The sequence below is a fragment of the Lepus europaeus genome, chromosome 7 (assembly GCF_033115175.1).
Source record: "Lepus europaeus isolate LE1 chromosome 7, mLepTim1.pri, whole genome shotgun sequence".
NCBI classification, from domain to species: domain Eukaryota; kingdom Metazoa; phylum Chordata; class Mammalia; order Lagomorpha; family Leporidae; genus Lepus; species Lepus europaeus.
This window is the reverse complement of record NC_084833.1, coordinates 59,348,971-59,372,288: the sequence shown is the minus strand read 5'-3', so window position 1 is coordinate 59,372,288 and position 23,318 is coordinate 59,348,971. Positions and strand designations below refer to the sequence as shown.

Here is a 23,318-nt window from a genome sequence, read left to right as displayed (position 1 = left end):
CAGTGAGTCTGGTGCTCATTTCTAGTTGTGAGGAAGATTCAGAAGTTGATTATGTTAGCTTCTTAGCCTTGATGATAGAGAAAAGTTATGGAAAGGAGGGTCTGAAAGGTTGTTGAATGAATTAACTTTGTCAAAAACAAACAATACACTTTAGGGTTTTTTTTCATGTAATATTTTCAAAAATCAATAACATACTGGTTATAATATATATTATATATGTTATATTCATGTTATTATAGTATATAATAACATGAATAAGTCTCAGTAAATTCCAAAGAGTAAATAAATTCCAAAGGCTTTGCATTATGAGACACTCAGTGCTCCTTGCAATCTCTTCTTCCCACCCCAATCCTAGAAATCTCTGACAACATATTCAATAATAAATAAATCCATAACATGCTGCAAAACAAACATAAAACCATTAATGAAACAGAAAATATGAGGAATTTCCAAAAGATGAAATATGACTTTGATGGGAATGTGGAAAGAACAGAAGCCCAAAAGGTACCCCAGAGAGGACAGCTACAAAAATTAGGTTGATCTCAATGCAAATGTTTCTGATACACAGTGAAGCAGAGATGGCGGTGATTAATGGGGTAGTACAATAGTAACAGCCAAGCAGGGTAATCTTTCTGCACATATACTCTTGCATCAAGAAGTGAGCCAAAAGTCAAGCAAGGAGTGAGTGCTCCCAGAATATTGGAGATTGGGTCAGAAAACAAGGCAGTGACCTATGATGGCTACAAACCACCATGTTCCACAACAAATAGGGAACAAGTTTAACCATAAGTCAAGCTGTTAGCAGACCCTCTATCTTATCTTCACAAGTTGCATTCAACAGCATTCCAGGATTGCTTACTAGGAAGAAAAACTATCACGTGTCAATGACCCAGATGGCATCAACATTCTCCTCAGCTTAACCAAACTGTAGACTGTTTCTTCCTTACTATAGGCCTCTGACCTCCCTCTTTAGAGCATTTACCCCAGGAGATTTACTGTAAATTCCTTCTCTGCTTCCTTCAAACGTATATAAATCTTATCCTAAATTCTTATCCACTTTACACCCCAGGTAATGTCTTTCTCAAACATCTGGAAAATATCTTCTGAAATGTAGACACTGAAGGAGATAGCACTCTTATCACCCAGTATCCATGGTAGGGTAGGAGACTAATTTCAATGGGTGCCAATTCACAAACCTAGATGACTTAATCACAGAAAAAAAAATTTTGCAACCTCTAGAATATCTCCATGTCCTCAACAAATATCACTGATGAACCTCCCCACCAAAGTCCTCCAGCCCTTTCCAATAACTCACTCCAGTGCTTAGATCCATTCCAGCCTACCCCATACCAGAGCCTTTTGTTTTAGCAAAATTGATCTGTGTTCTCTCACTTATTGATGTCAACAGTATCAAAATGAGATCAACTTTTGTGTGCTTATCCTCTATTCTGTGATTTTTCTTTAATATCAAATACAACCAGATATTTGAACAAATTCAATACAAAAATGTGTAATTAATGTTAACAAACACAACTCACATCCGAAGAGACAGAACAAATTTAGCAACTTTAATTGTCCCCTCCTAAACAAAATTTATCAAGCTAACCTTCTCTATGCCAACTCTCTTCTTCAAGATGCCAGTCCCTATCTAACTGCAGTATCATTTATGTAATGGTTTGAATATTTATCCCCCTGAACTCAGGGGCTTAGTCCCCAAATTCTTAACATTAATGGTACCAAGAAGGTAAAACTTGATACAATTATGGTGCTTAGTGGGGGAGCCTTTGGGAAGTTATTAGATTGGATTAGTCATTAAAGTGGAGTCCCCAAAACTGAATCCTCATAGCTTTATAAGGAAAGAGATAGAAATACAGACAGACATGGGTGATAGATATCTCTTGCCATATGATGTTCTATGCCATTCCAGAATTCTGCCAGCAAAAAGGCCATCAAAAGATGATGCCCCTGGACCTTGCAACCCCATGGCTGTGAGCTAAAATAAAATTTTTCTTTATAAAGTTAAGCTTCCTTGGGCATATTATTATGGTAATAAAATATTAATATAACTTAGAATTTCTCACTGACCACATCACCATAAATGTTCCTTTGTAAGTAAATTCTCTTCAAATGATTCTCTTAATCATCCATCTGCTTCATAATGGGGCTCTACCTAATACTATGCTCATTAGATTTGGAAGTATGGAGGTCAGTAGAAACAATTTCAATGTATTGATAGAACAGACAATAGGTAGATGGCCATGAACTCAAAAGATGGGGAAGTGAAGCAACATACAAAGATGTCTCTTACAAGAGGTTGGGTGAGTAAAGGGCACACCCAGGAACGTGAGTTGAGAGTGAGCAGGGCCATGAAAAGACCTAAGGAAAAGTATGCGGGAAAGAGATTTTTTTTAAATATTTATTTATTTATTTGAAAGTCAGAGTTACACAGAGAGAGGAGAGGCAGAGAGAGAGAAAGAGGTCTTCCATCCACTGGTTCACTCCCCAATTGGCCGCAACGGCTGGAGCTGTGCTAATCCAAAGCCAGGAGCCAGGAGCTTCTTCTAGGTCTCCCACATGGGTGCAGGGTCCCAAGGACTTGGGCCATCTTCTACTGCTTTCCCAGGCCATAGCAGAGAGCTGGATTGGAAGTGGAGCAGCCAGGTCTTGAACTGGCGCCCATATGGGATATTGGTAATTCAGATCAGGGCATCAAACCACTGCGCCACAGCACCAGCACCAGAAAGAGATATTTTTGAAGTTGGTAGTTCTTGGAATCTTCATACATTGAGGGACATGATACAGGAGACAGGAAGAGATTATTGATACAGAAAAGAGAATACAATTATGTCTGCTGCACTACTTATTTCATATTTATTTTTTTTCTTTCTTTTTTTTTTTTTTTTTTTTTTTGACAGGCAGAGTGGACAGTGAGAGAGAGAGAGAGAGAGAAAGGTCTTCCTTTTCCATTGGTTCACCCCTCAATGGCCGCCGCGGCCAGCGCACCGCACTGATCCGAAGCCCGGAGCCAGGTGCCTCCTCCTGGTCTCCCATGCAGGTGCAGAGCCCAAGCACTTGGGCCATCCTCCACTGCCCTCCCAGGCCACAGCAGAGAGCTGGCCTGGAAGAGGAGGAACCGCGACAGAATCCGGCGCTCTGACTGGGACTAGAACCCGGGGTGCCGGCACCGTAGGTGGAGGATTAGCCTATTGAGCCACAGCACCGGCCCATATTTATTTTTAAAGATTTATTTTTTCGAAAGGCAGAGTTATGGGGGGAGAGGGAGAGAGAGAGAGAGGGAACGCTTCCATTTGCTGGTTCACTCCTTAAATGGCTGCAACAGCTGGGCTGGGCCAGACCAGAGCCAGGAAACAGGAGCTTCATCTAGATCTCCCACATGGGTGCAGGGGCCCAAGCACTTGGGCCATCTTCCATTGCTTTCCCTGACACATTAGCAGAGAGCTGGATCAGAAGTTGAGCAGCCAGGACTCAAACTGGCACCCACATGGATGCCAATGTTGCAGGAGGCAGCTTAATCTGTTACACCACAATGCTGGCCCCTGTACTATTTAAATACAAAAATATATTGCAACACCATTAATATATTGGGAAACAATCTGAGCCTACCTGAACTTCCCATTCACCTATGTGCAGTTTCATCCACTAGAAACACAAGCTGAATGCAGTGCCAAAAGACAAATTACAATAAATTTAGCTTAAAATCTAATTAACTTTGATATTTGATTCTAGAACTTGGAAACATCTCATTCTCTATTCTTACAAGCTGGGCATAAGTGGTTCACTATATTTTATAGGTAGAAGGGGTTGGAAAAGGAAGAAACAGAACAAAAACAACAGATCAGTTGTTTCAAAGTTAATTTCCTTAAATGATTAAACCAGAGGGGATTTCCTTATTACAATGAGTCAGGTTAACTGGAATCTCCTGGGTTTTTTTTTTTTTTTTTATTTAAAGTGGCCTGTTACAAAGTTCAGTTTGATGATACTTAGCACAAGCGACTCCAGTCTGGTCTGTTCTGACCTTCTGGGGCCTAGCTGCAGGATGTTATATCCAAAATAATGGCCTCCCATAAAATTTAACAGAAGACAACTACAACAAAGTGAAACCAAGATGCATAAGGATACACAAGTCACACACACCCCACCATCATTTCATAACTTTCCATCTGCTTATAGACAATGATCCATCTTTCTGCCAAAAAATATGTTTTTCTTCAATGCTTGCAAATTTGAAGTTTCAGAATTCCATTTAAAAAATAAAAAAAGATTGGGACCAGTGTTAAAAGTATGGCTTTGCAAAAACTGATGAAGAGAGGGAAGGCAATGAGGAGGATTGGCAGGGAGCAGGGGAGTGAGGGAAGTGTGGTTGTCTTCCTGGAATTACAACTATGGAATGCATGAAATCTGATATCTTTATAATAAATTTAAAAATTTTAAAATAAATAAATAAAATGTATTAAAGTTCCTTACATATAAAATGTAATCAATACCAATCTTAACCTTTGAATAGTTTTGTGTTTTTAACTAAGCACTCTTCTATATTTGCTACTTAATTTGTTTTGAACTTGTAGTAATAATAACAATAATGTTGATCATGATACAGTCTTGGAAGCTAAGCAAGAAAAGGCAGAGGAGCCTCTGGGAATACTGGAAATCTCATGTACATCAAGCCTAAGTCATGTTTCTCAGGCAACAAACTTCAAGTTAGAATTATAGCTAACACTGAGATTCCATGCAATGCTGGACAATGTGCCAAGTAGTTTACATACTTAATTTAACCCTCACCCAAAAACGTTACAGCATAAGTGTGAGTGGTTTTACTTCATAAATAAGTATTAAATTTTCAAAAGATGGGAATCTCATCATCATCAAAAGTAGAAGGTAAGGGAGGCAGGTTTGAAATCAGATATACTTTATTCCAAAGCCCATGTCCTTTCCACTACAACTCACTATAGTTGCTAAGCTTGGGAACTTAGAAAGCTCTCTTTGTTTCTGATGTTAAACATGGAAGAGACCAGGAACTGTCCAAGACTTCCACATGACAGATAACGTGTGAGTCATACTGTCCCTGATTTTCTGGTGTTTACTCCAGAGGAGATGTGGTTAAGTAGAGATTTGGTAGAAAAATGTGGACACAATGGAGGATATTCTTGCCAAAACAGTAGGTCAAGAAAGCAAAAAATGACAGGATGACAAAGAAGAAAATAACTCCAATGTGAGAACCACAGGTATTTAGAGCCTTATGTCAGACTTCCTGGGAAGGAAGTCTAAACATAGTTTGGAGGATCAAAGTGTAAGAAACACCAATAAGTGCAACATCTTCTAAAACTGATGCCATTGATGCTGAAAATCAGACCACCCCAATGTGCTCACAGTATGAGTGGGGGATGATATGGGTCTGATGGTATGGCAGCCTCTTCAGCAGAAATATGATAGGAAAAATGGTCTAAATGCTCCATCCCCAGATGGCCAGGGTAATTTTTCCATTTGCCATTGGAGTTAAGATGACTGTGTATCCCAAGGGCGTACAAATGACCACATAGCAGTCAAATACCATGGCCAGCAGGATTCCTGATTGAGCCACAAAGGCAACATGGATGAAAAACATCTGAGTAATGCAAGCTCCAAAGGCTATCTCCCCAGCATAGAACCAGAAGATAGTCAAGGTCATGGGCACAAGAGGTAGACCACAAGATGCATGTGCCAGCCAACACAGATAAAAGACATACATGTGTCCAAGGAGGGTGAAGTCACTGAAAACAATAAGGACGAGTGCTCTATTTCCCAAGACTACAGTGATGTACAGGAAGCAGAAGGGGACAGAAACCCAGATGTGATTTTGTTTCAGTCCTGGGATGCCAAAAAGGATGAACACAGAAGGAAGGGAAGATCATGAGATTGGCCCCAAACATGCCTGATTTTGAAGACTATCTATAAAAACTAAAGAAAGTAAGAGTCCATAAGCAATAAATTTCACTAAGAGTTGAACATTAGATCAGTAATGTCTTGACTTAGAATATATAATGTTATGCTTTCACTTCCCACATTATCATTGCAAACATAAAGAAAGATTCCTGATGATACCCTAACCCACTGTTGGTGGAAATGTAAACTGATAAAGCAACCATGGAAGACAGTACGCAGATGCCTCAAAAATCTGAATATAGGCCTACCATATGACCCAGCCATCCCACTCCTGGGAATTTACCCAAGGGAAATGAAATCAAGTAAACAAAAGAGCTATCTGCACCTCCATATTTATTGCAGCTTAATTTACAATAGCTAAGACATGGAATCAACCTAAATGCCCATCAACTGAAGACTGGATAAAGAAATTATGGGATATATACACTATGGAATATTATACAGCAGTAAAAAATGAAATCCTGTCATTTGCAACAAAATGGATCAATCCGGGAAACTTAGTGAAATAAGCCAGTCCCAAAGAGACAAATAATATATGTTCTCCCTCATCTGTGAGAACTAATAGTGCACCTAAAATTAATGCTGTAGAAGTGAAATTGACACTTTGAGAAACAATGACTTGAACAGCCTTCAACTTGACTAACAAGGAACAGTTTTTTATTTTTATTTTTTTATTTATTTTTCTTTTCTCTTCTTCATGCTATATGTTGAACTCTTTACTTAACATACAGTTAATTATATGTATATAAAGTCAATTGAAAATAGATCTAAATAAAAAATAAGAGGGGGAGTAAGAGTGGGAAGAGGAAGTTTGTAACTGTAAAGCTATAAAATGCCATCTTAATGGTTAAAGTGATCATATTAAGTGTTAAAGTGAACATATAGATATGATTAAGTGTTAAGGAGACCACATAAATAGCATCAAGTATGTGGTAAAATAGACAAAATTAAAAAGGAGGGAATGTCAACATGGGAAGCAGGCCACACAGCAGACTAATAGAATGACAATCACTTTAAGTAACACTCTGACCTCAAAATCAGCCCTTAAGGCATTCAGATGTGGCTGAAGAGCCCATGAGAACAATTCAGGCATGGAAAGCCAAGACAGTGTGGCAAAAAATATTCTACTTGAAGGATCTCAGTGAATGAGACCCCAGTGGAAAGAAGGGGCTATGAAAGGATGATGTACTTTTCTCTGAAGAGGGGAGAGAACTTCCACTTTGCTTGTGGCCCTGTCTAAATATTGACAGAGTCGTGGTCACAAAAGGCTTCCATAGCCTTGGAAGCTCATGGCAAGAGCCTTGGGTGATCACTGATGTCATAAATAAGAGAGTCAATTGTTAAATTAACAACAGAGGTCACTGGGCCCTTACTCCCCAAGTAGGATCTCTGTCCTTAGTGAACTGTACTGTAGGAATTGGCTGCAAAACTTGTTCTCAAACAGTACTTTTTACACTGTGTGTGTGTGTGTGTGTACAAATGTTGAAACCTTTATTTACTAGAGACTTGATATTCTGTATATAAAGTTAGCTGAAAATGAATCTTTTTATTTATTTATTTATTTTGACAGGCAGAGTGGATAGTGAGAGAGAGAGACAGAGAGAAAGGTCTTCCTTTTTGCCGTTGGTTCACCCTCCAATGGCTGCTGCGGCCGGCGCATCTCACTGATCCGAAGCCAGGAGCCAGGTGTTTCTCAGGTCTCCCATGTAGGTGCAGGGCCCAAGCACTTGAGCCATCCTTCACTGCCTTCCCGGGCCATAGCAGAGAACTGGCCTGGAAGAGGGGCAACCGGGATAGAATCCGGCACCCCAACAGGAACTAGAACCCGGTGTGCTGGCGCCGCAAGGTGGAGGATTAGCCTGTTAAGCCACGGCACCAGCCTGAAAATGAATCTTAATAAGGAATGGGATGGGAGAGGAAATAGGAGGTGGGATGGGAGTTGGGATAGTATGGGGGGAAAAAGCACTATATTCCTAAAGTTATGAAAATTGCATTCATTGGGGCCAGTGCTGTGGCACAGCAGGTTAACGTTCTGGCCTGAAGCGCTGGCATCCTATATGGGCGCTGGTTCAAGACCCGGCTGCTCCACTTCCAATCCAGCTCTCTGCTATGGCCTGGGAAAGCAGTAGAAGATGCCCCTAGTTCTTAGGCTCCTGCACCTACGTGGGAGACCCGGAGGACGCTCCTGGCTCCTGGCTTCAGATCAGCTCAGCTCTGGCTGTTGCGGCCATCTGGGGAGTGAGCCAGTGGATAGAAGGCCTCTCTCTCTCTCGACCTCGACCTCGCTCCCCACCCCCCACCAACTATCCTCTCAAACAAATAAATAAATCTTATATAAAAAAAAGTCTGTAGACTTTCAAAAAACTTTAAAAAAAGAAAATTACATTCATTAAATAAAAGCTTTAAAGAAAAAAATTAAAAAGGTAAGTCATACTACAAGAAAAACAGATGGTCAATACACATATGAACTGATCAATGAAAAGTCAGTGTCATTTTAAAATATCATATTTCCACTATCAAATTGGAAAATTAAGGAAAACAACCCCAGCACTAGTGACATGTAACTTGGTATAGCATTTTGAAAAAGGCTATTACAAATTTCATTTATGTACAAATTTAATCTAGTAATTTCACTTCTGGAAACTGCCTGCTAAAATTACTTCATGAAAATATGTAGATATGAGGGCCAGCGCCGTGGTTTAACAGGCTAATCCTCCACCTTGCGGCGCCGGCACACCGGGTTCTAGTCCCGGTTGGGGTACCGGATTCTATCTCGGTTGCCCCTCTTCCAGGCCAGCTCTCTGCTATGGCCCGGGAAGGCAGTGAAGGATGGCTCAAGTGCTTGGGCCCTGCACCCGCATGGAAGACCAGGAGAAGTACCTGGCTCCTGGCTTCGGATCAGTGAGATGCGCCGGCCGCAGCAGCCATTGGAGGGTGAACCAACGGCAAAAAGGAAGACCTTTCTCTCTGTCTCTCTCTCTCACTATCCACTCTGCCTGTCAAAAAAAAAAAAAAAAAAAAAGAAAGAAAATATGTAGATATATCATCAAAAATTATATGACTTGGATACATATATCTATGGTCACCAGAAGTGGGAAAAACACCTCAAATTATGTGCATAAGTCACAAATTGTCAGCATTTTCCACATTTATTTGACTATGGAGATTTTTAATAAAACATTCATTGATACCAAACATGTACTCCTAACGAATACTGCATGGAAAACACTTAAAATAATGAAAATTCTCCAAAACATATGACAAAAAGTAGTTTTATTAACTTTTTTGGCATACTTAGAGTCACTTTATAGCTTGGCTTAAAGTATAAAAACTGAACAGAAGTAAATTAAGAAACTAGTACAAAATATGAGGTGGAAGATGATAAAGACCATAGGAAATTGGTAAAGACAGTGTTTAAGGAGAAGATTAACAATACTAATATAAGTATTAGTAAGATATTTCTCAGATACTATGACCTAAGGATTGTGTTAAGTACTATCTATATAGTTTATTACATTTAATCATCTCAACAACCCTATGAAGGTACCTATGAAGGCACCCTAGAAGGTACCCAATTAATAGATAAGCTCCCAAAATATTGAATGAATTTTATAAGCTCACACAGCTATAAAATGATGGGCATGAGTTTGAATCTTGCTATGAATGCAAATACCATCTACATAACCATTCAATGGTGCAATCCATGAGTTCCAACTACTAATTTGTTGAAAAGCAAATATGAAAGGAAGAAGCTAAGAAAGACTCCAAGGTTTTCAACTCAGTTAATATGATGTGATCACCACCATCTTGTTCTAAGAAAAGAAACAAAGGAAGAAAAATTGACTCAACTGAGAGTTCTATATCCTGGAGAAGATAACAAGCTAGTAATTAGATTTATGTATCTAAAATTCAGAAGAGAGTTCTGGGCTAGAGAGATGTGGGACTCATTACTATAAACACTGGTTGATGCAATTACTGTATATAACCTTTACTGGCAAAGCATGAAAGAGTAAGGGTCAAGACTCTGAACTCCAAGAGAATATTCCAATTTTCACTAACCTGGCCATGAACAATGTGCTATAATTCATAATACTAGTACTGGTCAAAAATCAGCTAGAAGAGAATCAAGTACACTCTGCTTCCTCCTAGTTTGTCTATTTCCTGGTCTCTGAGTTAATCAACAGTTTGAGAAATAAGTATCATGGATCATCAGGTGATTTGCCTCCAAAATGTCAAAATATCTTTACAAGGAGCTGGTTTACTAACCACTGGTTTTGAGGACTAATTTAGTTGGTCACTTTAGTGAATCATAGAGATCAATGTTCTGACTTTAGGAAAGTGATTGTGCTCTCATTCATTTTTCAGAGACATTGGGTGCCAGGCATTTCATAATGCATTAAGGATACAAATATCAGTGATACACTCTTCTAGTTTCAAGAAGTCAATGGATGCATAAATAAATGAACAGTTCATTGTGCACATTTAGAGATTTGTACAACATGCACTAGACAAGCAAAGATAGGAGCATTGGCTTGCTTGGAGAAATCACGAAAGATCTCTCAGGGAAAGCAGTTCTTGAACTGAAATTTGAATGAAATGGAATTTTCTGTATGCCAAATGACATACATGGCTGTTTTTCAAACACATCTACCATTGTAGAAGAGAGTGGAGAATTACTGCCCTCTATACAAAGAATCAATGCACATTTTTGGATTTAAGTAAATTGGAGCTCTTTCACATGCTAATATAAAATTATTTTTATTCACTTGCTTACAACCTCACTTCATACAGTATTAAGTTCCTAGAGCTTCTGGAATATATCTAATCTGATGAAGATATCAAATATTCACATGAGACATGTACACTTACTTATCATTTCCAGGTTGTAGAGGGGAATATACGAAGAGGGCAGAGAAAACAAAGAAACAGGAGAAGGAGGCAAAGAGGAAGAAATAGGAGAGAAAAAAGAAAAGAGATGAAGCAGAAGGAAGAGAAAGAGGAACAAAAAGAAAAGCACTCTCAATCTAGGAAAATTCTATATTTTACACTTAGCTTCTTTGATGAAACTGGGGGTGAAGATCAATGGGATTTATTATCCAAGAGGGGAGGCACACCACCAAGTCTTGATGTCAACAAACCAGTGGGCTACACCTTCCCTGATCTGCTTGGTCTTTACACCATAGACAATAGGGTTGAGCATTGGTGGCACCACAACATAAAGATTTGCCAGCAGGATGTGAACATGTCGAGGAATGTTACGCCCAAAGCGGTGGGTCAATAAGGTAAAGAAGGACGGGACATAAAACATGAGGATTACACAGAGGTGGGACCCACAAGTGCTGAGGGCCTTGTGCCGAGCATCCTGGGAAGGCAAACGAAACACTGCCCGGAGAATCAACGAGTAAGACACAGCGATGAGGATCACATCCAAGATGACCATGACAATGGGCACTGAGAAGCCATACCAGATGTTAACAGTGATGTCAGCACAGGCTAATCGAGCCACTCCAATATGCTCACAGTAGGAATGGGGGATGATATTTGTTCGACAGAAGGGCAGCCGCTTCAGCAAGAAGATCACTGGGAAGATGATGCAGAAGCTTCGGGTGACAACGGCCAGAGCAATCCTTCTTACAGCAGGCCACGTCAGCACTGTTGTGTATCTCAGCGGGGCACAAATGGCCACAAAGCGGTCAAAGGCCATGGCTAACAGGATGGCTGACTCCCCAACAAACATCACATGAACAAAGAAGACTTGGGTGACACAGGCATCAAAGAGAATGTCATGTGCATGGAACCAAAAGATGCCTAAGGCCTTGGGCACTGTGGTGGTAGAGAGCAGGATGTCTGTGATGGCCAGCATGGAAAGGAAGAAATACATGGGCTCATGAAGGCTATGTTCTGTGATGATGACCACTATTAGGATGCTGTTCCCCAGGACTGCCATGATATACATGAGGCAAAGGGGTATTGAAAGCCAAATGTGATAAGCTTCCAAACCAGGGATGCCAAGTAAGACAAAAACTGCAGGGTGGAAGATGGTAAGGTTGATGTGAGTCATGATGCACTTTATAGTCTTCTTAATAATGACTTAGGAGCTGATGAGTCTGCTGCAAGTGACAAGAAAAAAAGCACCCCTGAGTATGTGCAGAAATCACAAAAGATAGCATAGATTTCTAAACTGTTGGACTTTCCAGGGGAAAATTTTCCCAGACAATGCTCACATTGGTGTAGGAATGGCTTTTTGTCCTCAATGCTTCATTTGCTTATAAAGCTTTTGTGATAATAATGCTTCAGAAACAAATACTCATAGAGGATGTACCGGCCTCCAATCACTCTGATCCCAGAGTTTTCCACACACACACACCTTTCTAATCTCACCCTTTACTTTCACAGAAGCAGTATTGTCCTTTACCTACACTGTACTTGTCTCTTCCACCAGAATTTTGCTCTTTCACTATTTACCTAAATTTGATTTTTCTTATAGCTCTGCATATTCAAATTTTATACCTAAAATGCCTCCTTAATAAAAGACTTGAACAGGCATTTTTAAAGGATGGCCAATAGACACATGAAAAAATGCTTGGGATCACTAGCCATTGGGAGAAAGCAAATAAAAACCACAATGAGGTCTCACCTCACCCCAATTAGAATGGTTATCATCCAAAAATCAAAATATAACAAATGCTGGTGAGGTTATGGAGAAAAAGTTATCCTAATACACTGTTGGTTGGGATGTAAACTAGTATAACCATTGTGGAAGACGGTCTGGAGATTCCTCAGAAATCTGAAATAGATTTACTGTATGATCCAGCCATGCCACTACTGGGAGTGTACCCAAAGGAAATTAAATTAGCAGATGAAAGAGTTACCTGTATACCCATGTTTATAGCAGATCAATTCATAATAGCTAAGATATGGAATAAACCCAGATGTCCATCAACTGATGACCACATAAAGAAAATGTGGTACATATACATGATGGAATACTATTCAGCCATAAAAAAGAATGAAATCCTGTCTTTCACAACAAAATGTATGCAACTGGAGACCATTAAGTTTAGTGAAATAAGTCCAACCCAAAAAGACAAATATAATATTTTCTTGATTGGTTGCAGCTAATATACAGAGCACAAAAAAGTACTTAATGTAAATTGAGTTAACTGACATCTTGGGATTTGATTGTCGTCTATAACCACTGTCTATACCCCTGTAGAACAATGGTCTATCTACCTTTGACTTGTACAGCTCTCTGTTTAGAGAAATGTTGAGCCTATGATTATAAAGTCAATTGAAAATATGTTATCACAAAAATTAAAGGGCAAAGAAAGGAAGGAAGAAGGAGAGAAGGATGAAAGTACCACTGTATTCTTGGAATCCTATGTATATATTACTAAATTTAAAATGTAATTAAAAATGCCTCCTTCAGACACATCACTTCAGAATGCCCTGTATTCATAACAATACCTCTCCTTCTTGAAGTTCTACCATCTAAATTATATTTTAACGTGACCAACTTTTGTCCTACTAAGTTTGTTTGGCTATTATACCTTGGACGTTTTACAGGACACTGCATTTGTGTCTCCCTGTCATGTAAGTGGAGTATCAGGTGAAAATACAGAAGGAGCCAGGGGTTGCACATGTGCTTCTCTACTCTAACCCAGATTTATGTTACCCTAGAGGCAACAGGCAGTGGAGCAGTCAATAAAACTGGGAGGAGCAATTTTATTGCTAGCTCCTTATAAACTAACTTCTCATACACCTCCCAAACAATTCCACATAATTGGCTTTTGTCTGTGTATAAATGTTCTTATCCATAGAAACACCAAAGCTCTCCAGAGAAATTATTCTGACTAAAAGGAGTCCAACACACTTTGTATCTCCCTCCCACACTGGCTCCACTAACAGTACTCCTTTCTGCTCCACTTGTTCCCTAACCTTCAGAAAAAATTAGATTTTCCTGTTGCTGAGAAGGGTTAAACATAGAGCTCTCTTGTCTTAGCTTTCCCACCATTCATGTAATGTTTGTTTCCTTCTGAAGCTTAACTGTTAGCTGTTAGGATTACAGAAAGGATGAGTGATTAAAAATCTAGACTGGAACATGGAAAAGAGACCACAGAGAAAATAATGAGAGAATCAGTATAAAGGTAGCAAATAAACACATGCCAGATATTCTGATACTGGTGTTCAGAGGGACCCAGGGAAGAAGGCACACAAAGGAATGAAATTCTCAGTTCATGAGCCCATCCCCCTACTTCTGTGCAAATGTATTTGCTCAGAGCATGATGGACTGTAGGCAGTGAGTAATGAGATTCCAGGTAGGCACAAAGAAAAGAACAAGGCCAAGTTCTGGCAGTGAAGGCCCCAAGAATGCCCATAATTTGACATTCTCCAAGCCAGAAAATTTAAAATATTTGTTCAACTTACTTTGAGGAAAGGCTGAGCTCTGCTGGGAGCTACTGCTAGTACTGCTCCACCTCTATTTTAAAGCACAGGACTCAAATTTATATAAACAAAAACCCCTCCAGAAAATAAATTCATTTTCCTTGGAAGGAAACTTATCGGACAGGTATTTTCTCATCACTTCTCCTAACCCCACTGGTTATTAACATATCCCTTCTCAATGAAACAATGACACACCTGATGTAAGTCCTCATAGAAACAGTGCCTGCTCTCTGCTTACAATTCTTAGGATGTTTTATCATCCCATTAGTGAGATACCAAAAGCGAGACGGGAAGAGAGGCAGGAGGCCCAGATGGCAGTTAGCCAGGTTCTGGGAAGGAAGGTAGTCTGTGGGAAGAAGAGCCTTCACTTCATGGGGCGGGAGGGAGGGAGGGGGGGCTTCTGAGGGCTCAGTCTCAGCCCTGCTGCTTTTCTGTCAAGCACCTGTAGGAGGCTCTGGGTCATTTAGGAAACAGGAGTGAGAAGAAAGGACACTCACAGGCACGAAGAATACATCCAAAGTCTCACTGAAAATACCTTCCTAGCTGAGCGAGAAAAAAGGAGCCAGAATGGTAGAGAAGGGATCAGAAACCATATTGAGTAGGAGAGCTCACACACAGAAGGCAAGGACATGACGTTCTGGTGCCAGACTTCCTCATTCTTGTTCCAGTTCTTCACGACTAGGAGCCAGATGATCACCAGCAGGTCACTTTAGTTCTGCATGCCTCCATTTTTCAAGATTTGGATAAAAATAAACTTCATGAAGTTATTATGAGGGTTAAAGGAGTTACTCCTTATAAAATGCCAGAATATAGGTTCCTATTATTATATTTTGATTATTATTAATAATAATAAACTGGCCATAATCCATTTGTATTTTTTCCAAAAGGCAAAATACCTTAATGAATATTTAGCAACATTAAAGTCTTACTCTTCACCTCCTTTCCTAGGAACAAAGAGTAGAAAAAGTAGCCTGAGATCAGATCTCTCAGATGGACCTGATGCCTCAAAGCCCAGACCCAAGGGCTTTGGGTGATCCTGAGGGAGGTTTACTGGGGACAGGCTTAGCTTGGGTCAGAACTGCCTAGCAGACCTCCTTCAAATCCTCTGAAAAACATCAAATGCTTAGCAAAAACAAAAGCAATCATCTCTATCATTTACAAAGACCCAGGGACTTGGTGGAGTGATGACAGTTCTATAATCAAGAACAGCCAAGACTGGGAATCACAGGGAAGATTCAGTCCTGGATAAGAAGAAATAGAGCCACTTCCCTGCAGCCCCTGAGCAAGCTGTTCTCCCTTTGTCTTCCCAGTGTCTCATTTCCTTCCTGATTCTGACCCAGCTCTACTTGTAGTAAAGCCTATACCCTCTCAAGGGGGTTGTGTGAAGGCCTTTTATGTCTTTATACAATCTTAATTTGGAAGACTCTCTTAATAGGATAACAACATGTTAAAATAAACCCACAAACCACTAGATACAGCTGTTGGATAACTACATAAGAGTTGACATAGTTACCTTTTTTTTTTACCTAATTGTATTATCTGGACATTTATTTATATAAGTATTAATAGCACTTTACCTATTTTTTCCCTTACGTATGTGTTTCAGATCTCAAGTATTTTTTCCCAGTCTTAGCTTCTTCAGAATGCACAGGCTGTGCACACTGAAGCCATGTCTCTAACAATAAAACAGATGCTCTCTTCACCCTGCGAGATACAGCAGAGGTCTCTGCAGCACAAAATATGGATGATCAGTTTTGAGAGGTGTCATGAAAAAATGTTTCCCAATGATATAGAAAGTATAAAAATCTGTAAATGATTTAGCCTTTTAATATATATGAGCAAATTCAGATTTATATCTTTAATAACCTCTCTTGCATTCAGGCACTTAAAGCCAGAATGCAAAATGTTTTCATAATCTAAAGCTAGTGTTATCTATGCTTTAGAAGCACTGAGACTCCCTTAATTTGTTGACATACCCTTAATACTGACTTACGAACTTTTTTTAAAAAAATCATCCTTAATTGACAAATAAAAATTATGTATATCTTCCATCATGATGTCCTCATACATGTACATATTGTAGAATGGCTACATCAAGTTCATTAGCATTAGTTCACATGCATATCATTCTTGGTGTGTCATCAGAACACTGAAAACCTACTCTGTTGGCAATTTTTAAAAATAGAATACATTGTTATTAACTAAAGCCACCATAAGGTACAGCAGATCTCATGAATTTATTCCTTCAGTCTAGCTGAAATTTTATATTCTTTAACCAATATCTCTATTGCCATACCTCAGCTGCTAGTAACTACCATGACTCATGCTTTTTAATGAATAAACATTTCAGGGAAAATGTTTCTCTACCCATTTGTTTTGCTCTCTATAGACATTTTTTTGGGATTTTATCCAAATTTAAATAAGCATATGGTGGTGCATAATGTGTAAATATCAACTGCCATGTTCTTGTGATGTGGTGGCAAACATGTGTGCAGAACCCCAGCTCCAAGCATAACCTCTTCCTTTCCCATTGTCTATACCTGCTCTACAAAATAAAAGACAGGAAACTGAATGAAGAGAGTTTTTCAGGTTCAGGTATACCTGACACCCAGATAAACAAGAAAAAGTCTCCTCAAGAGTCTTCCTCACTTTGCGACTGAGTTCATAGCACTAAGCACAGATCTTGGCACACTGTAATTACTTGGGAAACACCTGAACAAAGGAATCATGTAAGTAGTGAATTAATATTTTCCAATAGCTTTTCTTGCTTCATCAAAAACAAGGTAGTGATCAATGTTGAACCACTATCATAAAGAGCTCCCCCTTTATACCCTTTGCCCTGCACAGTCTGATTTTGATGGTCTTATAAACTGTCCTTGTACCTTTAAGAAATATTACTTCCCTAACATCTTCCTGGGCCTTTTTCTGGTGCTTCTACACATTACTTTCCTATTTCTAAGCAGTATCCACTGCCTAGTTTCACTGCTGTCTCTCTCAGTACCCACACTTCCACCCCATAATCTATCATGCTACGGTCCCTCTCTCATCCTTCTTCTAGTTGATCCACCTTCCACCTGCACATCTATTTCTTCTCTCCCAGCCTCATTCATTGTCCTTTGCAGATACTCCTAAACACACACACACACACACACACACACTGCTGAAAGTCCTTCCCTCTGCCACTGTCAAAGCTCTTAAACTCACCTACTACATCACAGTAGCAGACGGAGTACTGAGAAAGTGGTAAAGAACTAAAAAGACAATCTGCTTATTTTCAGAGAAGAGAAATGAAGAGAAAACAGAAGACTGGAGACTGATCATATTGTCATGAAAAAGTGTCACTAGTCCTCTCCCATACAGGACCCTTATATCTAGAGACTAGGAAGCCATGTGTTTCCTTCTGCTGGAGGCAGGTGTCAGAGTCACCATGGGATCATCGCAGATAGGGCAACGAAACAAGAGAGAAATGAAAACCCTTCCCCTAGTGCAAAAGGGAGTACTCTAGGGATAATTAGTAATTCCAGAACCACAAAAAAAAAGCACATAAGGTATTTGAAGACAGAATAATAACAGTGATAGAAACTACAACAATAAAATAATATAATAATGGATAACATGTTCTGAGTTAGCTTACTACATGCCTGTCACTATGTTATATTTAACGTAAATTGCCTCATTTAATTTTCAGAAAAATCTAATGAGAAAAAGCATTTTCTATCCATTTTTCAAATGAGAAAATGGAGAACTAGAGAAACTAAGTAGCTACTAAGGACAGAAGACAAGAGCCCTCAGACGACCAAGTCAAAGTGTTCAGATTCAGTCCTGAAACATGAGGGGGCTGATAGAAATAATTTTTGAAGCAAACTTGCAGAGTTGATTACTTAATGTGAGTAAAAGAAAAAATGGATATAATAAACGAAAAATTGTTTTTAAAAACTGTTCCATTAAAAGCAAAAATATAAGCACATGAAAAGATGTTCAACATCACTAATTACCAGGGAAGTGCAAGTCAAAACCTTAATGAGACACCATCTCACATCCATTATGATGGCTACTATAAAAACTTTTCTAACCAAAAACAACAAGATTGGGCAAGAATATGGAGAAACTGGAGCCCTGTTCACCATTGGTGAGAATGTAAAATGATATGATCACTGTGCAAATAGTATGACAGGTCTTCAAAAAATTGAAAATTGTTCCAACAATTCCACTTCTGGAAGTAAAAATAGAATTGAAAGTCATGTCTTAGATATCTATACATCCATGTTTATAGCATAATATTATTATTCATAATAACTAAAATGTAGAAGCAACATAAGTGTCCATGTAGATGTATGGATAAGCAAAATGCATGTATGTATACACCATGGAACATTATTCAGTCTTAAAAAGGAAGGAATTTCCAATATACAATACAACATGTATCAAACTTGAAGATACACAAAGTGAAATAAGCCACAAAAAGACAAACACTATATGGTTCTATTTATTTTTCTATATATAATAGTCATAGATACAGGAAGTATAATAGTGGTTGCCAGGGGCTTTGGGGAAAAGGAAATGAGGAATTATTGTTTAATAATTATACTCCCAGAGTTTAAATTCTGGTATAGAGTTTAAATTCTGAAAGATGAAAAGAGTTCTAGGGATGAATGGTGGTGATGGTTGCACAATAGTACAAATGTACCTAATACCACTGAACTATATACTTAGAATGGTTAAGATGGTAACTTTTACTTTTTTATTCATTTTGTTTCATTTTATTTGAAATGCAGAGACAGAGATCATTTCTATACACTGGTTCACTCCCCAAATGCTCCCAACAGTAAGAGTAGGGCCAGGCCAACACCAGAAGTCCAGAACTCCATGAGTGTCTCCTACATGTATGGAATGGAACCAAGTACTTGAGCCATCATCTGCTTTTCTCAAGATGTACATTATTAAGAAGTTGGATTAGAAGTGGAGGAGGGGCTGGTGCTAAGCCTCCTCCTGGGGCACCGGCATCCCATATGGGTGCCAGCTCACGTCCCAGTTGCTCCTCTTCCAATCCAGCTCTCTGCTATGGCTTGGGAAAACAGTGGAAGATGGTCCAAGTGCTTGGGCTCCTGCACCTGTGTGGGAAATCTCAAAGAAGCTCCTAGCTCCTGGCTTCAGATAGGTCTAGCTCCAACCCTTGCAGTCATTTGGTGAGTGAACCAGCAGATGTAAGATGTCTCTCTCTCTCCCTCTCTCTGTCTGCAACTCTACCTTTCAAATAAATAAATAAAATCTGAAGAAGGAGAGGAGGAGAAGGAGGAGAAAGAGAAAGAGGAGGAGGAGAGGGAAGGGGAGGGGGAGGAGGAGGAGGAGTGGAAGAAGGAGGGGGAATAGTAGTTTTAAAGTTGTTAGGAGACTAACTTTCCCCCACTCATCTTGTAGCTTTTGGAGTAAAGAAATTTCTAGGAATCTATTAAGTGAAGGGGAAAAATTAATAGTATCAACCTAGAAATCCCACTGTTAGGTATTTACCCATGAAATATAACAAATACCTTGTATACATATAATAGCTTTATTCACAGTCACCAAAAACTAGAAGCAGCTCACATATCCATCAACAGAATGGATAAACAAATTGTGATGTATTCATACAATAGAACAATACTCAGCAACTAAGATGAACAAACTATTAAAACATGAAATGACATATATTGTTACATGAAATGAAAGAATTCAAACACAAATGGCTAATAATGTATGATTAAATTTATATAAGCCTCTACAAAAGACAAAAACTATTATATTGTGATAGAAATTAGAAAGTGATTGACTCTGAAAATGGGAGGATGTAAAAGGTATTTCTTTGATAAAATATTCTATATTTTCAGAGGGGTATAGAAGAAATGTAGGTAAATTTTTCTCATGATTTTTCTGTATTATCTGCCATGATTAAAAATTATAACAGCTGATATCAAACCAATGACATTTAAAAGTGAGAAGAGTAAGGAACCTAAATGGAAGAAAGGTTTCCATTAAACATGACAAAATATTGACACCAACAGAGTGTGATGATGAGTCACACATTTATGTTTATAATCTAAAACACAAAACCATTAAGAAAGCTATAAAAAATTACACATGCAAAAAAACACTGTAAATCAATCAGATGGAATCCTAAAGGCCTTCAAGTAACCCATAGGAAGGCAAGAAAGAAGAAACAGAGAAATAAGACACAGAAGAAACAAAAGGAACATCAACAGGAGAAATAAACAAGCACTAACATACTAATAATCACTTTAACCATAAGTGGTCTAAACATCTCAATTAAAAAACAGAGATTGGTAATGTGGGTTTTTAAAAAACAAACAAGCAATATGCTGTTTACAAGAAATTAATTTCAAATCAATGTCAAAAAGAAAACTATCTAAAGATATGACAGATAATCTGAATAGTCTTGGTACAATTTTTTTAAGATGAATCTATAGGGGCCAGAGCTGTGGCATAGCAGGTAAAGCTGCCACCTACACACACCCCATATGTGTGCTGGTTCATGTCCCATCTACTCTGCTTCTAATCCAGCTCCCTGCTAATGGCCTTGGAAAAGCAACAGAAGATGGCCCAAGTCGTTGGTTGCCTGCCACCCATGTGGGAGACCCAGAAGAAGCTCCTGGCCCCTGGCTTATGTTTGGCCCAGCCCCTGCTGTTGCCATCTGGGGAGTGGACCAGAAGATGGAAGATCTCTCTCACACACTGTTTCTCCCTCTCTCTGTACCTCTTTCAGATAATAAATAAATCTGAAAAAAAAAAAGAAGACTCTGTAATTAAAAGCTTCTAAAAGGGGTAGGCATTTAGCATAGCACACCAAGATATTACTTGGGACACTTATATCCCATATCAGAGTGCCAGTTTCTCTCGCAATTTCAGCTTCAGCTTCCTGCTAATACACAACCTGGGAGGCAGCAGGTGATGGTTCAATTACTTGGGCCCTAGCCACTTATTCAAGAGTCTTGATTTGAGTTTTTCATCCAGCCATAGCCCCAGCTATTGCAAGCATTTGGGGAATTAACCAGCAGATGGAAGATCTCTTTTTGCCTGTGTCTTTCTCTATCTCTAGCTATCAAATAAAATATTAAAATAAACAAAAATTTACCAAAAAAAAAGAGTTAATACCAATTCTTAAGTAATCTCTTCCAGAAAATAGAGAATACTTCCCAAGTAATGTTTTAGGCTAGCACTACCCTGAACCAAAATCATGTGAAGACTATACCAAAATAAATTATTAACAAAATATTAGCAACACAGAACAACATACAAAAATTGCACACCATGACCAAATACATTTCCAGGTATGCAAAATTGAATAAATATTCAACAATTAATCTATAACTTACTATATCAACAAGCTAAAGAAGAAAAATCATATAAATTAAAACTAGAAAAAGCTTTTGGCAAAATACAACCTCCATTCATAACTAAAAGTCTTAGCAACTTAGAAAAAGAAGGAAACGACTCAACCTGATAGTGAATATCTACAAAAGAAACCTACAACTATCTTCATACTAGTAGTGAAAGACAAATGATTTTTCTGCAAAATCTGGAACACAGCAAAGACATCTACTCTCACAATCTTACTCAACATCATAATGGAAATTGTAACCACTGCAATAAGACAAGAAAAAGAAAAAGCCTAGAAGTGATGGATTATTAGCAGAAACAGAAAACAGTAGTTATCTTATTTAAAGCTTTTTTAAAATTTATTTTTACTTGAAAGTCAGAATTACATAGAGAGAGAAGGAGAGGCAGAGAGAGAGAGAGAGAGAGAGACAGAGAGAGGTCTTCCATCCGATGGTTCCCCAATTGGCCACGACAGCCAGAGCTGCACCGATCTGAAGCCAGGAGCCAGGAGCTTCTTCCAGGTTTCCCACACGGGTGCAGGGGCCCAAGGACTTGGGCCATCTTCTGCTTTCTCAGGCCATAGCAGAGAGCTGGATCTGAAGAGGAGCAGCTGGGACTAGAACCGGCGCCCAGATGGGATGCCAGAGCTTCAGGCCAGTGTGTTAACCCATTGCTCCATAGTGCTGGCCCCAACAGTAGTATCTTAATAAAAATGGGCTGCTATGACAAAAAATATCATAGACCAGGTGAATTTAACAAAAAACATTCATTTCTCACACTTCCAGAAGGCACTAACAGATTCAGTGTCTGGTAAATACCTGCTTCCTTGTTCTTAGTTATCTATCTTCATGATGTTTTATCACATGGCAAAAGAGGCAAGAAAGCTCTCTGTAATACCTTTTATAAGGGCATAAATTCCATTCATGAGGCTTCTGCTCTCACAGCATAATAACGTCCCAAATACTGACTTCCAAATACCATCACACTATGAATTAGGCTTTAACACACAAATTGGTTTTGGGAGGAGGAGGGGTCAAGATGGAGAAGGACATGTGCCACTACATACAATCCAGCTCTCCGCTATGGCCTGGGAAAGCAGTGGAGGATGACCCAAGTGCTTGGGCCCCTGCACCCATGTGGGAGACTGGAAAGAAACACCTGGCTCCTGGCTTCAGACTGGCCAGACTCCAGCCATTGCAGCCATTTGGGAAGTGAACCAACAGAAGGAAGACCTTTCTCTCTGTCTCTCCCTCTCACTGTCTGTAACTCTACCTCTCAAATAAATAAATAAAATATTTTTTAAAAAGGAATTGGAAAAGCATCAAATAAATGAGCTAGCAATGCATCTCAAGGATTGAGAAAAACAACAGCAAACCAAACTCAAAACTAGTATAAGAAAAGAAATAATTAAAATTAGAGAAAAAATCAACAAAATTGATCCAAAAAATACAAAACATCAGTCAAATGAAGAGTTGGTTTTTTGAAAAAAAAATGAACAAAATTGACACACCATTGGCCCAACAAAGCAAAACAAAGGAAATAGAAGACCCAAATCAATAAAA

General features: G+C 39.0%; 2 protein-coding genes and 1 pseudogene across 2 annotated transcripts in view; all 3 read right to left on the bottom strand.

Annotated features, from left to right (window-relative positions):
- FHIP1B (FHF complex subunit HOOK interacting protein 1B) overlaps window positions 1-23,318 on the bottom strand; it is a 157,089-nt gene that overhangs the window by 75,149 nt on the left and 58,622 nt on the right. The window lies entirely within an intron of this gene.
- On the bottom strand, window positions 5,014-5,893 carry LOC133764853 (olfactory receptor 52B2-like; annotated as a pseudogene).
- Window positions 11,033-12,001, bottom strand: LOC133764477 (olfactory receptor 52B2). The gene has a single exon (XM_062198154.1). It carries the CDS (start codon window positions 11,999-12,001, stop codon window positions 11,033-11,035), a length of 969 nt encoding a protein of 322 aa, XP_062054138.1.